Genomic DNA, 14,499 nt, shown 5'->3' with positions numbered 1-14,499 from the left:
AAAGAGATCTGAGGCGTTCTGTGCATAAATTGTTGAAGGTGGCAGAGCAAGTTGAGAAAGTGGTTGAAAAGGCATTAGCATCCTGAGCTTTATTTATAAAATACAAAATTAAGGAAGTTATGATTAACTTTTATAAAACACAAGCTTGGCCTTAGGGTAGTCAGAGAGATTAATTCCCCTGGATGTGGAAGGTAGAACATGGGGGCACATTTTCAGAATAAAGGGTTGATCATTTAGCACTGACATGCAGAGGAATTTTTCCACTCAAAGGGTTATGAATCTGTAGAATTCTCCGCCCCAGAGGATTGTGAAGTCTCAGTCATTGAATATATTGAAGGCTGAGAAAGGCCAGGGAGTGGCTACAAAAGCCAGCCAGAGGCTAGAAATTCTGCAGTGAATAACTCACCTACTTGCTCCCAAAACCTTTTCCACCATCTACATGACACAAGTCAGGAGTGTGACAGAACGCTCTCCACTTACCTGGATGAGCACAGATCCAACACCATCCAAGGAGTTAAACACTATCCGCTTGATCAGCTTCTCATGTCATGTTATTCATTTACTCCCTCTATCACAGGCACACAGCAGCAGTGCATCCCATCGACAAGATGCACGGCAGCAATTTGCCAAACCTTCTTCGACTGGACTTTCCAAATCCATGATCTCTGCCATCGAGAAAGACAAGGGCAGCCGAGGCATTGGTGCACAAAGCGTGCAGTTCCCTTACAAATCGCAAACCATACCCACTTGAAATTATATCACAGTTCCTTCACTAGCACTGGGTCATAATCCTGAAACCTCCTAGCAATGTGAGTGCACCAACACCATGTGCACTGCAGTGGTTCATGGCAGCCCACTAATAGTTTCTCATGGACAATTAGGGATGGGCAACAAATGCTGGCATTCCAGAATGCTCACAAACTAAGAATAGATTAAAAAAAATATTAACTTATCATGATCTGGATATTTTTAAATGAAAATATTAGAGTTGAGAAGGTTAGACAGAACAGACCCTATACCAGGGGTGGGCAAACTACGGCCCGTGGGCCGCATGCGGCCCGCCAAAGGTCTTTATGCGACTCACCAAGATCAAGTCATATATATATTTTTATTTTTTATTTTTTTTAAATTAAGGTTAATGGGGGGGGGGGGGCTGTTGGGCTACTGGTATAGGGTGGATACGTTGACTTGAGTAGGATGATCATTGCTCGGCACAACATTAATAAAAATTAATTGCTTTTTTTTCTATAAAAACCTTTTATTTTGGCTATTTTAAATATTAATTATTTTACTTAATATACTATGCGGCCCTTTAAAATTGTGAATTTCTGAATGTGGCCCTTGCACAGAAAAGTTTGCCCACCCCTGCCCTATACAGATGAAAAATTATCAATGTTGGGAGGGGATAGCAAAAATTTACCTCTTGCAGAAAATAACTTGTAAACTTGGTTCTCATCAAGATAGATGTTTGTAGGTTCTTTTGTTGAAAAAAAAAGAAACGGAAATGACTGGTTCAAACACAATCTCACCAGTCTACAAAAGGAAGTGTCATACTTAGATGTTGCTGAGCGCTGCCACCCATTTTATTGGGGAGGATACACTCGTGTGCGGGGTTGGAAGAGGGCAGCACGTCCGGGATATATGGACGGATCCTGGAAGAAAGAACATGTCTCAGTAAAAGAGATGAAGGCCAGGTGAGAAGAGGAGCTGTGATCCATTTGGATGAGGTGGTGTGGAGTAAGTCCCTAGGCAGGGTGAAAGCTATATCATCCTGTGAGAGGTTGAGCTTGATCCAGCTCAAGGTGGAGTTTAGGGTGCACCTCACCAAGGCCAGAATGAGTCAATATTTTGCAGGGGATGAAGATAAGTGCGAGTGGTGTTGGAGAGGGCCCGCAAACCACACACACATGTTCTGATGTCCCAAATTGGTGGTTTTTTTGGGGGGGATCTTTCTTCAGCACGATATCGGCAATCATAAATGTTGATTTAGAGCCCTCTCCGTTAGTAGCTATATTTGGGGTGTCGGACCAGCTGGAGTTAAGGACAGGTGCGGGGGCGTATGCTCTGGCATTCGCCTCGTTGACTACTTGCCGGCAAAATATTTTCCCCACTAAACATTTAGATGTTGCTGCAACTTTCCATATGCAAGAGCTTTTTCAAACTGAAATCCTATTAACCTATGTAGGTAAGACTGAATGGAACCAAATTCTCAGGGGCTGTTTAGCACAGGGCTAAATCGCTGGCTTTGAAAGCAGACCAAGCAGGCCAGCAGCACGGTTCGATTCCCGTAACAGCCTTCCCGAACAGGCGCCAGAATGTGGCGACTAGGGGCTTTTCACAGTAACTTCATTGAAGCTTACTCGTGACAATAAGCGATTTTCATTTTGTTTTCAATTCCTTATTCTCCAGTTTTCACTTTAAAAACAAATTTTCTAAAGTGCAATTTATGTTTTCCTAACGAAAAGCTAAGCAAACTCCCAACTACAGATAATATCATTTGTAGAAAAAAAGTAATGGAAATTTTGTCAAGTTTTCGCTTTCTTGTATAATACTATGGTTAAAACGCACCATCTGTGCAAGTAAAATTTGACTTATTTCCACACGTTTTCTACTTAGTTTTGTTCCAGAGATATTTGGCAGATCCTTGCACACGATAACACACAGCTTTCCTTCAGCAACTATTGGCTCTCCTTCCTCCAATATTTAATCCCAGTCAAAATTAAATTAACTACAGCAGAATTAAAAGATGTGTGCTGAGTGACACGTAACATGGAACATGTGGAAAGAATTTGGGCACACTGAAGTGTATATTCATTTGAAAGATCAAATATTTTGTAATGAAACAGCAAAAATAAAAAAAAAGAACTTCTAACAGTTATAAATGCATCTTCAAACCTAGTAACTCAAGAAATCTCTAGAAGGTTGAGAGATGTCAGTAGCAAATATTTTACTTATAATTTAGTACACAGAGCTGAAACTCCGAGGTTGTGTTTGTGAAATGAATTGAGAACATCAGCTTTCATATGTGCAATGAATGCAGGAATTTCAGATATATTGCATTATAGGTATTTGGTGCAGTAAGGGTTAAAAGACTGGGCTAGGGGTGGCACAGTGGTTAGCACTGCTGCCTCACAGCGCAGAGGACCTGGGTTTCATCCCGGCCCTGGGTCATCGTCTGTGTGGAGTTTGCACATGCTCTCCGTGTCTGTGTGGGGCTCACCCCTACAAACCCAAAAGGGTATCGGCCATGCTAAATTGTCCCTTAATTGGAAAAAAGAATTGGGCACTCAAATTTATTTTAGAAAAGCCTGGGTTAGTGTATGTGTGACTGCTGTCATGTTTTAAAATAAATCCTAGTTGGATTAGAAAGGTTGGGAGCCAGGGGTGCAATTAAAGCATCATAAAAAGCTTGGGTTAATGGAATTTTGTTTTGATTAAGGGGATTTCCCTGAGGGGTTAATTCGATTTCAGCTTCGTAGCTTATGTTATTTTTGGTGGAGCTAAGACATCAGACATGTTGAGAAAGCAGTTCAGTTCTGACCCGAATTAAGTTGTGTCCAGAAGTGAAGCAGTTTTGCTCTCACTGCGGTTGAGTTAAAAGAGATGAACAGTCTTTAAAGCAGTGCAGACTTGTCTGAGGACAAGGGGGAGCTGAAACAAGCTGAGAAGCATCTTCCGATGACAGACAGCCAGAGTTTGTATATGAATCTGACAGGATAAAGCAGTGTCAAAAGATCTTTCTTTCTCAAAGAACATCTCTGTAAAGCAATTATTCCTATGTGCCATTGATAGTTAAAGTTGATTGAGAGCTGAGATGGTTTTGTTTTGTTGTTTAAGTGGGAATCAAAGATAGCAGTTAAGCTTATTGTATTCACTGTATTGAGTAGTACTGTTTAAGGGGTAATTGTAAGCTACTTCCTGGTGTGATGTTAAAAGATTTTAAAACTGAATTTTTAAAATGGTTAGAAAACAGAAAACTGTACGAGTTAAAGGCAGTTGGCCAAAGTTGCTGGGAACGGGCAGTGGTATTCCAAAGGATTTTGTTCTGCTGCCACTTCTGTTTACGGTGTGAAAAAATGATTTGGATATAGGTGTAGAAAGGGTGGCACCAGAATTTACAGATGAACAAAATAGGAAGCATAGTAATTCTTTGGAGGTCGAAAAGCTGCTGTAAAGGCACGTTGATAAGACAAGGGAATGGGCGAAAACGTGATGGTGAGTAGTGAGGTATTGCATTTTGCAAGAAACTAATTACTCTGAATTGAAGTATGCTTGGTGCTGGAGGAGGAACAGAGGATTAGGGGACAGGTTTGCACAACATTAAAAGTTGCAACATGGGTTGATAAACCTTAAAAATATTCATGGCATCCTAAATTTAATCTGAAGAAATATAGAATATAAAACAAAGAAACAATGATGAGTTTATATAAAATGTTAATAAGACCTGTTATGAGTACTGTGTGGTACATTAGGAAGGATATTGAGGCTTTAGAGACGGTACAATACAGACTAACTTGCATGTAACTATGTATGAGGCAATGTAAATAAGTCAACCGATTTAGGAATAAAGAAACAGAAGGAGACCATTAGTTCTTCGAGCCTGTTCAACAATTCAGTCAGATCATAGCTAATCTGTGACCTAGCTCAATATATTTGTCTTTAGGCCATATACCCTTTACTAACCAAAATCTAACTCAATTTTAAAACTGACAATACATTTAGCTGCTGTTTGTGGAAGTGCTCCAAACTTCTATCACCCTCTGCATGTACTACAGAACTTGAGCACTGCTGAAAAAAGAAACAAGCTATCAAAGCTTCTTGTCTTGCACTCATTGTTGGAGATTTCTTGTGACCTATCCCAGTAGTGGGGTAACAACAATTTATACTGGACGAGAGAGTGCTACTTGGTTGGCAAGTGGACTCTGATCTGTGGAGTCACTGCTACAGAGAATGGAGCAGTTAACTGCCCAGCTTTGTTCAAATTTAAACCAGGAAGGTTGACTCTGATTGGTCAAGGCATTGCCCTGGAGAATGAACTAGGGTAGGGCTTTTCAAAGTGCGGGTCCCGATCCGTGGGTGTGTGTCAGAAGGGTTGCGCAGCGATTGGTTGTGGCATTTCCCATCGTGGGAGAAGCGCACAATGGCTGCAACCGGCTATAAATTGAGAATGCTGGCCATGGCGACCGGCTTTTAAATTGATAATGCCGATTGCACCGGCTTTTAAATTGATAATGCCGGCTGCGATCAGCTTTAAATGGAATGATGCAGTCTTCCAGCCAGAATCAGCAGCAGAGAGCAGGTCTCGCACCCGACCTGTACACCAATGTGCACTGTACATCCATGCTTTTCGTGCAAATTCATGGAGGGGAGATTCCTCCCTTTTCAAGTTGCGAGCAAGCTGTGAAGAACTGAAGATGGATCGTTTGTTAAAAGGAAGAGAGGGCTAGAGAGACAAACAGGAGGATACCTCCTGCCCAGGAACTCAGAACAGAATCTGCTGGAGTGAGCTGCACAGGAGAGTCCAGGGCAGAGACATGCTAGTGCAAGTCTGGACAGTGCTCCAGGGCCTGATCAGCCACCTAACTAAAAACTAAAATCAGGAACAAAGCAGTATAAAGATGATTTCTTGAGGTATGGCTTTGTTAGTTGCGCAAATGGAAATCTGGATGCAAAGCCCATATGTGTTATACAGAGAGAACAACGAGCAAATTAGAGTTTAAAACCCTCAAAACTTGAAAGACATTTGATGGCGAGTTCAAGGACAAACCCCTTCATTTCTTTCAAAGGATGCAGCAAGAACTTAAATCATCAGCTGAAGTCCTCAGCAGAATTGAAACATTGAGTAACAAAACAGTGAAGTCGTGAGGACCAAGCAGGGTCACATGTCGCGCTAATGGTAAACAAATATGCTGGATCGTGAAGGTCGGCCGGCATGGGTCGCAAAGATCGGTCGGCTGATAAAAGTGGGTCCCGGAAAAAATGTTTGAAAAATACTGAAACGGCTGTTCCCCAAACCGCTGTCTGGTTGGAAAAGGCACAATATGTGGATATGTTCCTTCTGTCTGCAAAGGACAGGGCCCTTATATGTGGCTTCTAACAAGTGATCCACACTGCAAACCTGGCTGACAATCTTTAATTGGTTTTCTGCAATTTTTGATCCATTCAGGATTGTTTAACAGGTGTTGTCCAATGGGGAACAGTTCTTGCGAGCTATCCTGATAAATGCAAGTTGAAAAGCATGTGTCTTTTTTTCCAGCAATCCTGCCAAAGTAATTCCTAAATTCCAGAAAGGACTGATTCTAATTATTAAGACTGGGTTCAGTAAGGCTAAGAGAAATAAAACACGGAGAGTGTACAAAACATGATCGGACTGATGGTCTGAGAAAGCAGGGCAGAGAGCATGGGAAGTACAGACTATACTGCATTTAGTTCAATGCAAGAGGCCTGACGGGCAAGGCAGTTGAACTCAGGGCATGGATGGGTACATGGGACTGGGATATTATAGCTAATACTGAACCATGGCTAAGGGAGAGGCAGGACTGGCAGCTCAATATTCCAGGTTACAGATGCTTTAGGAAAGATATAACAGGAGGTAAAAGAGGAGGGGAAGTTGCATTTTTGATTAGGGAGAATATCACGGCAGTACTGAATGGGGAAATGTCCGAGTCTTTATGAGTAGAACTGAAAAATAAGAAGGGAGAGATCACTTTGATAGGATTGTACTACAGACCCCAAATAGTCAGCGGAAAATGGAGCAGCAAATATGTAAAGAGATTGCAGATAGCTGCAAGAAAAAGAGTGATATTGGTTGGGAACTTTAACTTTCCCAACATTGACTGGGACAGCCGCAGCATTAGGGCTTGGATGGAGAGAAATTTGTTGAGTGTATTCATGGGGAATTTCTCATTCAGCATGTGGATGGCCTGACCAGAGAGGGGGCAAAACGTGACCTCCTCTTGGGAAACAAGGAAGGGCAGGTGACAAAAGTGTTCGTGAGGTATTACTTTGGGGGCAGTGACCATAATTCCATTAGTTTTAGGGTAGCACGGTGGCACAGTGGGTTAGCCCTGCTGCCTCACGGCGCTGAGGTCCCAGGTTCGATCCCGGCTCTGGGTCACTGTTCGTGTGGAGTTTGCACATTCTCCCCGTGTTTGCGTGGGTCTCACCCCCACAACCCTAAGATGTGCAGGGTAGGTGGATTGGCCATGCTAAATCGCTCCTTAATTGGAATAAATGAATTGGGTACTCTAAATTTATTTTAAAAATTAAATAAATAATTCCATTAGTTTTAAGATAGCTATGGAGAATGACTGGTCTGGCCCAAATGTTAAAATTATAAATTGGGGCAAGGCTAATTTTGATGGTATTAAGACAGGAACTTTCAAAAGTTGATTGGGCGCAGCAGCCATAGGTTGTGGGGGGGGGGGGGGGGGGTGAGTGCTCTGTTGGGAGGGTGTGGGAAGACTGAGGCGCATGGGGTAATGTCTAGTTAATTGCTATTGTATATTCTCTTTCAGCACTATGTTAATGTTCACTCTATTTTGCTGTGTTAGGATTATTACTATTTATTATGAAACATTTTGCAAAACTTTAATAAAAATATTTTTTAAAAAAAAGTTGATTGGGGGAGTCTGTTCGCAGGCAAAAGGATGGCTGGTAAGTGAGAGCCTTTCAAAAGTATGTTAATCAGGATTCAGGGTGAGCACATTCCTTTTAGAGTGAAGGGCAAAGTTGGTAGAAGTAGGAACCCTGGATGACTTGGCATATTGAGGCCCTGGTCAAAAAGGAGGCATATGACATGCATAGGCAGCTGGGATCAAGTGGATCCCTTGAAGAGTATTGAGTTTGTCGGAGTAGAGTTAAGAGAGAAATCAGGAGGGCAAAAAGGGGACATGAGATTGCTCTGACAGATATGGCAAAGGAAAATCCAAAGAGCTTCTACAATTACATAAAGAGCAAAAGAGTAACTAGGGAAAGAGTAGGGCTTCTTAAGGATCCACAAAGTCATCTATGTGCGGATCCACAAGAGATGGGTGAGATCTTAAATTAATATTTATCATCGGCATTTACTGTTGAGAAAGGCATGGATGTTAAGGAATTTGAGGAAATAAATAGTGATGTCTTGAGGAGTGTACATATTAAAGAGGAGGTGTTGGAAGTCTTAAAGTGCATCAAGGTAGATAAATCCTTGGGATCTGATAAAATGTATCCCAGGACATTGTGGAAGGCTAGGGAGGAAATTACAGGTCCCCGAGCAGTGATATTTGAATCGACGACAGCTACAGGTGAAGTGTGTGAAGGTCAGAGGGTAGAAAATGCCTTTGTTTAAGAAGGCCCGCAAGGAAAAACCTGGAAACTACAGACCGGTGAGCCTTATGTCTGTGGTAGATAAGTTGTTTGAAGGAATTCTGAGAGACATGGTCTATAGGCATTTAGAGAGGCAAGGACTGATTAAGAGTCAGCATGGCTTTGTGAGTGGAAAATCATGTCTCACGAATTTGATTGAGTTTTTTGAAGGGGTAACCAAGAAGGTAGAAGTGCTGTCGACGTTGTCAAATGGACAAGGCTTTGACAAGGTACCGCATGGTATGTTGCTGCATAAGGTTAAATCTCACGGCACCAGGGCGAGGTTGCCAATTGGATAAAAATTTGGCTTGACGACATAAGTTTCCAGATGACACCAAAATTGGTGGCATGGTGGACAGTGAAGAAGGTTATCTAGGATTGCAACGGGATCTTGATCAATTGGGCCAGTGGGCCGATGAATGGCAGATGGAATTTAATTTAGATAAATGCGAGGTGATGCATTTTGGTAGATCGAATCGGGGCAGGACCGACTTAGTTAATGGTAGGGTACTGGGGAGAGTTATAGAACAGAGATATACGAATACAAGTTCATAGCTCCTTGAAAGTGGAGTCACTGGTGGACAGGGTGGTGAAGAAGGTATTCAGCATGCTTGGTTTCATTGGTCAGAACATTGGTCAGAACATTGAATACAGGAGTTGGGACATCTTGTTGAAGTTGTACAAGACATTAGTGAGGCCACACTTGGAATACTGTGTACAGTTCTAGTCACCCTATTATTGAAAAGGATATTATTAAACTAGAATGAATGCAGAAAAGATTTACTAGGGTGCTACAGGGATTTGATTGAGTTATAAGGAGAGGCTGGGTAGACTGGGACTTTTTCCCTGCAGCGCAGGAGGCTTAGGGGTGATCTTATAGAGGTCTATAAAATAATGAGGTGTACAGATGAGGTATATAGATAAGGTCGACAGTCAACATTTTTACCCAAAGGTAAGGGAGTCTAAAACTAGAGGGCATATGTTTAAGGTGAGGGAGGAGAGATACAAAAGGGACCAGAGGGGGACCTTTTTCACACAGAGGGTGGCGAGGATCTGAAATGAGCTGCCAGAGACGGGTACAATTTTGTCTTTTAAAAAGCATTTAGACAGTTTTAGATAAGATGAGTATAGAGGGATATGGGCAATCGAGACTAGCTTTGTTGTAAAAACTGGAAGGCATGGAAAAGTTGGGCTGGAGGGCCTGCTTCCATGCTGTAAACCTCTGTGACTCTATCTTCCCTTGCCCCAGACTCCACAGTTAGCAGCAATAGCTTCCCCCCTCGCCCTAAATTTACCCTGCTTCCCTAAATATCGTGAAATATGACTTCATTTATTGAATGTTTTTGTTGATGGAACGAAAGGGGATTACACAGGATGATATGCTAAAAGTGTTTGAAATTATGGAAGGCTGGGAAAGGGTAGATAGAAGCAGACTATTTCCAGGAGTTGAGATGTCTAGAACAAGGGGCCATTGATATAGGCTTAAATGTTCAGAGGTACAGAGGTACAGATCTACAGGCAAGAGAAAACCTTTGCCTAGGGCTGAGAACTGGAATTCACTTTCTCGGTCAGTGGTTGAGGCAGAAACTATGTCAAAGATTAAATTGGATAGGTGGACAAAGGAAAGCAGATTGAAGGGATACAGGAACGAAGTTGTTGAACGATTTGAACTATTTGCTTGTAGAGGATAAACACCAACACAGAGTGGTTTGAATCAACATCCAAAGTTCATGCTCCAAATTTCTAGATATTTCTATGTAACCAAGCATGGGCATACATCTAAATAGCATACAGCTACACAGTAAGGCTTCTACAATACTAGCTTTACTTGTGCACAATATTTAAAAACATTCACTGCAATATTACCACTTTTACTTGGCTCACAATAAACAGTCGAGATGTAAATTGTTGCACAAAATTCTCCATGCAACTGTATCAGTAACAGAATTTTTTTTATTTGCAACACATTCATGAGTGAATAACACTTCTTTCAATTCAGAATGTTGCACGTTGTGTGGCTTTGAGTCGATCAACTATTTCCAGGTTCAAAATTGTTTCACCATTTTTAATATAACAAATGGCAAGAACTTGGAACGTATTACCGAACAGCTTGCAGGAACACATCAAATCCAGTTCCTCTACTCCAATGCCATTTCCATTGCTGTACTGAATTTTACCAGGTTAACACGCCTATCTTACATTTTAAGACTGTACCAGAACCCCAAAGGACCATTTATTCAACAAATTTTCTAAGATGTAATCTTGAAAGTTTTCCTATTGAAAGATGCTGATCTGCCCAGTAGCACATGCAGTCACATACCTGACTTTTGCGATGATAGAGCTACCACCAATGCCGGGTCAATTTCACAAGGCAAACCAGATGCAGAAGAAAGTTCATATACATTCATTGCAACCTGCATGTGTTAAGAAACCACTTTTACAGACAAATAAACATTAGGAAGGTGGGAACCTATCCCAAGTTAAATAAAATTCTTTACACAATATACATGTTGTACCTCAGTTACTAAATGCAAAAATAAATAGGTAAAAACGTGTTTAATCATAATATATTCAGTGGATCGCCTTGTAAATTGTTGATAGGAGTTTCATTAATAGCGTTTAATTAGGAATTTGACATGGTGCAGAGGAGATGGCAGAAAATTAGATGATTGCGCCATTTAATTTGTAGGTTCACTGTTGTTTCTGAAGCTTGCTTGGCTGTATCCATTTTGTTCCTATTATTTAACACATTAACTGGTGATTGAGATGCTTTCCCGAAAGCTAGGGTTGCCAAACCTCCAGAATGGACCTGGAGTTGCCAGGAATGAAAGATTAATCTCCATGACTTGGCTACATCGACAACCTATGACAAAAGGCAGGGGAATGAAAAAAGTTTTGCTTTCATTTTAATTGAACGCTTTTGTTCATTAGTGATAAAAAATATGATTTAGAAACCTATTTGATAGTCAAGCAAAGCTCATCCGATGAAGAATCTGCTCGCTTTGCTATTGACATGGGAAGGCAATATAATAATAATAAAAAATTTTATTGTCACATTTTTCTTTCCTATTAAGGGGCAATTTAGTGTGGTCAATCCACCTATCCTGCACATCATTGGGTTGTGCGGGTGAGACCCACGCAGACAAGGGAAGAATGTTCAAGCGCCACATGGACAGTGATCCAGGGCCGGAATTGAACCCAGGTCCTCGGCACTGTGAGGCAACAGTGCTAACCACTGCACCACCGTGCTGCCCTTGCATTACATTAAGCAGTAATGTTTACTGGCTGGATTGTTTCGCAAAACACCAATAACATTTTCGAAAGCCAAATTTATTGCATTTAGCAGCTTTGTCCCATTGTAAAACGTTTACAGAGAGATTTTTCACTGCAAATGTCAAAATAAAAAGCATTATTCAAGAATAATGAGAGAAAGCAACGTTTATGGACAGGAATTGCACACGATATGCAAGAATTATGTTGACATATATATTAAGTGACTCCATAAAACCGTATGAAAATTCAGTGCATCTGCCCAATATACGCGTTTGCTTTCTGCAAACTAGAGCCTGACTTGATTAGCACAAATGCATATTATTTCAAATAGGTTATATGTGTATAAATACTTAAGTAATTAAAATTAAGAATGTAAGTACAATTACCTTCATATCCGTCTCCCTTGGAATGTGGTCCTTGAAATCTTCAACTGAACTCACCAGGAAGGGAATGTGGCAGGACAGGACCTGAAGAAGAAATACTCAGCTTATTATTTGGTAATTACCAGGTTTCAAAATCAGGATTCCATTCACCATCATCTGGGTCAAAATCCTGGAACTCCCTCGCTAACAGCACTCTCGATGCACCTACACCACATGGATTGCAGTGGTTCAGGGCAGCAGCTCACCATCACCTTCTCAAGGACAATTACGGATGGGCCATAAATTCTGGCCACGCCAATGATGACCTTCATTCCAAGAATTAATTTTTAAAAATCATCAATGTGTGAGAAAAGTCTAGACTACAAATATCCAGTCATTAAAGCAAAAGTGCCACTTTTATATTAATTTTTTTTTCCAGATGGTAGTCAAAGTCCAGGATTTGCAAGTGCAGTGAAGGAGGTTTTCCTAAGATGGAGCACTCAGAGGGATCTTCAGATCTGCAGAATCCTGGATCTCACTGCCAAGAGAACGGTGGAAGGAGAATTCCTTAATAATTTCAAAAGGAAATTATTGGACTGGGCAAGAAACCTGGACCCGTAACTTCTGTGGAGTGGTAGAGTCAGATTGCCATTCCGTTCCAACTTACTTATCGAGAAATAAAGCCGTTCCTTTCTCACCCAACCTTCTGACTCAGGCTGGGTGAGAACAGTTTAGTGCAAATGCAATGGGTTCCTGAAGTCGTGTGTTTCGGGCAGGAGAGTCAGAGGTAAGAAAGTCATTCCCCCCTCCCCTTTTCATAGTGAAAAGACGAAAGGACCAGTCACTTTGAGAAGTCAAGGCAAAGGTACATTTGTACGGTAAAAGGGTAGGATTGGAAGGTAGTCAGTGGGAGGGAAGGACAGTTGGGGGCAGTAGGAGAGGAGTCAAGTGTTTGGGGGGGGGGGGGTTAGTACTATAGTTACCCGCACGTTAGAAATGGTTTTAATTCTAACTCTTTCTAGGTAATTATTACTATAAGACAGTTTGAACCCACCCACGGTTTGAGATTTATTATTGTACTTTTGGAGGAGTCCCACTGTAGGGCAATACTTGTGTGGGGACTTCTAGGAGGGGCAGGGGGTGGACTTCCCAGCATATCTTTGGGCTAATGCACTGTTACAATGCACCAGCGCTCAGAAGTTATTGGTCCTAATAATCAGAGGCTTCAGACAAGAGGAGCTGTTGGTCACTGCTCGGAAGCTTCAAATTCCAGGAGTGAGTCAACTTGGAAAAATGAGGAAAAAAAAAAAGAAATGTGGCAGCGAAGGAGTGCAAAACCCCCAATAAATTATAGTCCCTTTAAAAAATTTTTTGTTTGTATATTACTTTGTTTATTTAACAATCATTATTAATATGCACTTCGCTGAAAATATATGTTGTTAGCTTTCTCTCACCCTTAAAAGTAAATCCTCAACCAAACACCACCCATACAAAAAAAGAGCAATTCACAACGAATATCCCCAGTAGACACAATGGGCAACATTCCACACCTTGTGACACTGCAATTGTGAACTGCGATTGGGCGGAGAATCAGGTGTCTGGCCAAAACCAAGGCTGGCATTTGGTGGCGATTCGGGCGCCATGCTCCAGTCCCTCGCTGGTGGCGTTTATGAGGTTTGAGACCCATCGGAGGCAGCATGCAAAATCGTCATTTGCATGTGTTTAAATATAATTAGTGGGTTGGACACAGTATGCTCCGCACTTCCTCGATTCTCCACTCCTCTCAGGATGAAGTCTCGCGGGTGTGAAATACTACAAGTATTTACAAACGTGGACTGGGCACCATGGCTGTGGAAGGGAAGTGGGAGGCTAAAAAAAAACACGGAAAAACCGTTGCAAACTGTCGGCTTGCTGGAGGATGGCTGCGCAGGCTGGGACAGTAGCAGGTAGTGACTTGGTGCCAAGTCCGTGGACCTGGGGCGTCCATGTCGGGAACTGAGTGGGCTGGCTCAGACCGCATTTGCTGTAGATTCGTTTAAATGCACCCCTTTGGTACTACTTACAGGATCCTGGCTGCTCACACTGCTGAGTGCTGCCTCTGTCCTTTAAATGCTCAGGAGGCCTCTCGTCATCTGAGAGCCCACCCCTGCTGCCCCTCTGGACACCCTCATACCACAGATGTATCATCAAGGGCCAAGTTCAATCAGGAGCCCACCAAGTGTTGGCACTCCTCAGAAGTGCTTCCCCATTGCAGAGGAAGCAGGGAATCAGTAGAGCTCAGCCCAACCAGAGGACACCTGCACTGCGGCCTTTGGAATCCTCTCTGGTTCGCTGCACCTGTCAGGGCAAAGGCCTCACGAGTGACTCCCACTCCTCTGGATCACCAGCTGCCTCCTCCTGGTGAGACTGGCAGCACTGACTGCCTCTGCCACCACCTTCCAGAAAGTATTCAGGAGAGCCTATGGCCCATGGTGGGGAAGTGTGTCCTCCAGCTCCTCACTGGCATGGAGCTGCAGGT

The 14,499-nt window shown here is 42.3% G+C and overlaps 1 protein-coding gene across 8 annotated transcripts in view; it reads right to left on the bottom strand.

Annotated features, from left to right (window-relative positions):
* nckap1 (NCK-associated protein 1) overlaps positions 1-14,499 on the bottom strand; it is a 256,739-nt gene that overhangs the window by 28,561 nt on the left and 213,679 nt on the right. For all 8 annotated transcript variants that reach the window (XM_038789224.1, XM_038789226.1, XM_038789228.1 and 5 more), the window contains 2 exons: positions 12,006-12,086; positions 10,667-10,760 (listed from right to left, as the gene is read on the bottom strand). In XM_038789224.1, coding sequence (XP_038645152.1) covers positions 10,667-10,760; positions 12,006-12,086 — 175 coding nt within the window. The remainder of the gene's footprint in view (positions 1-10,666; positions 10,761-12,005; positions 12,087-14,499) is intronic.

Source organism: Scyliorhinus canicula, chromosome 2 (genome assembly GCF_902713615.1).
Source record: "Scyliorhinus canicula chromosome 2, sScyCan1.1, whole genome shotgun sequence".
NCBI lineage: Eukaryota > Metazoa > Chordata > Chondrichthyes > Carcharhiniformes > Scyliorhinidae > Scyliorhinus > Scyliorhinus canicula.
The sequence above is the reverse complement of the archived record's forward strand: the minus strand, read 5'-3'. Positions and strand labels throughout refer to the sequence as shown.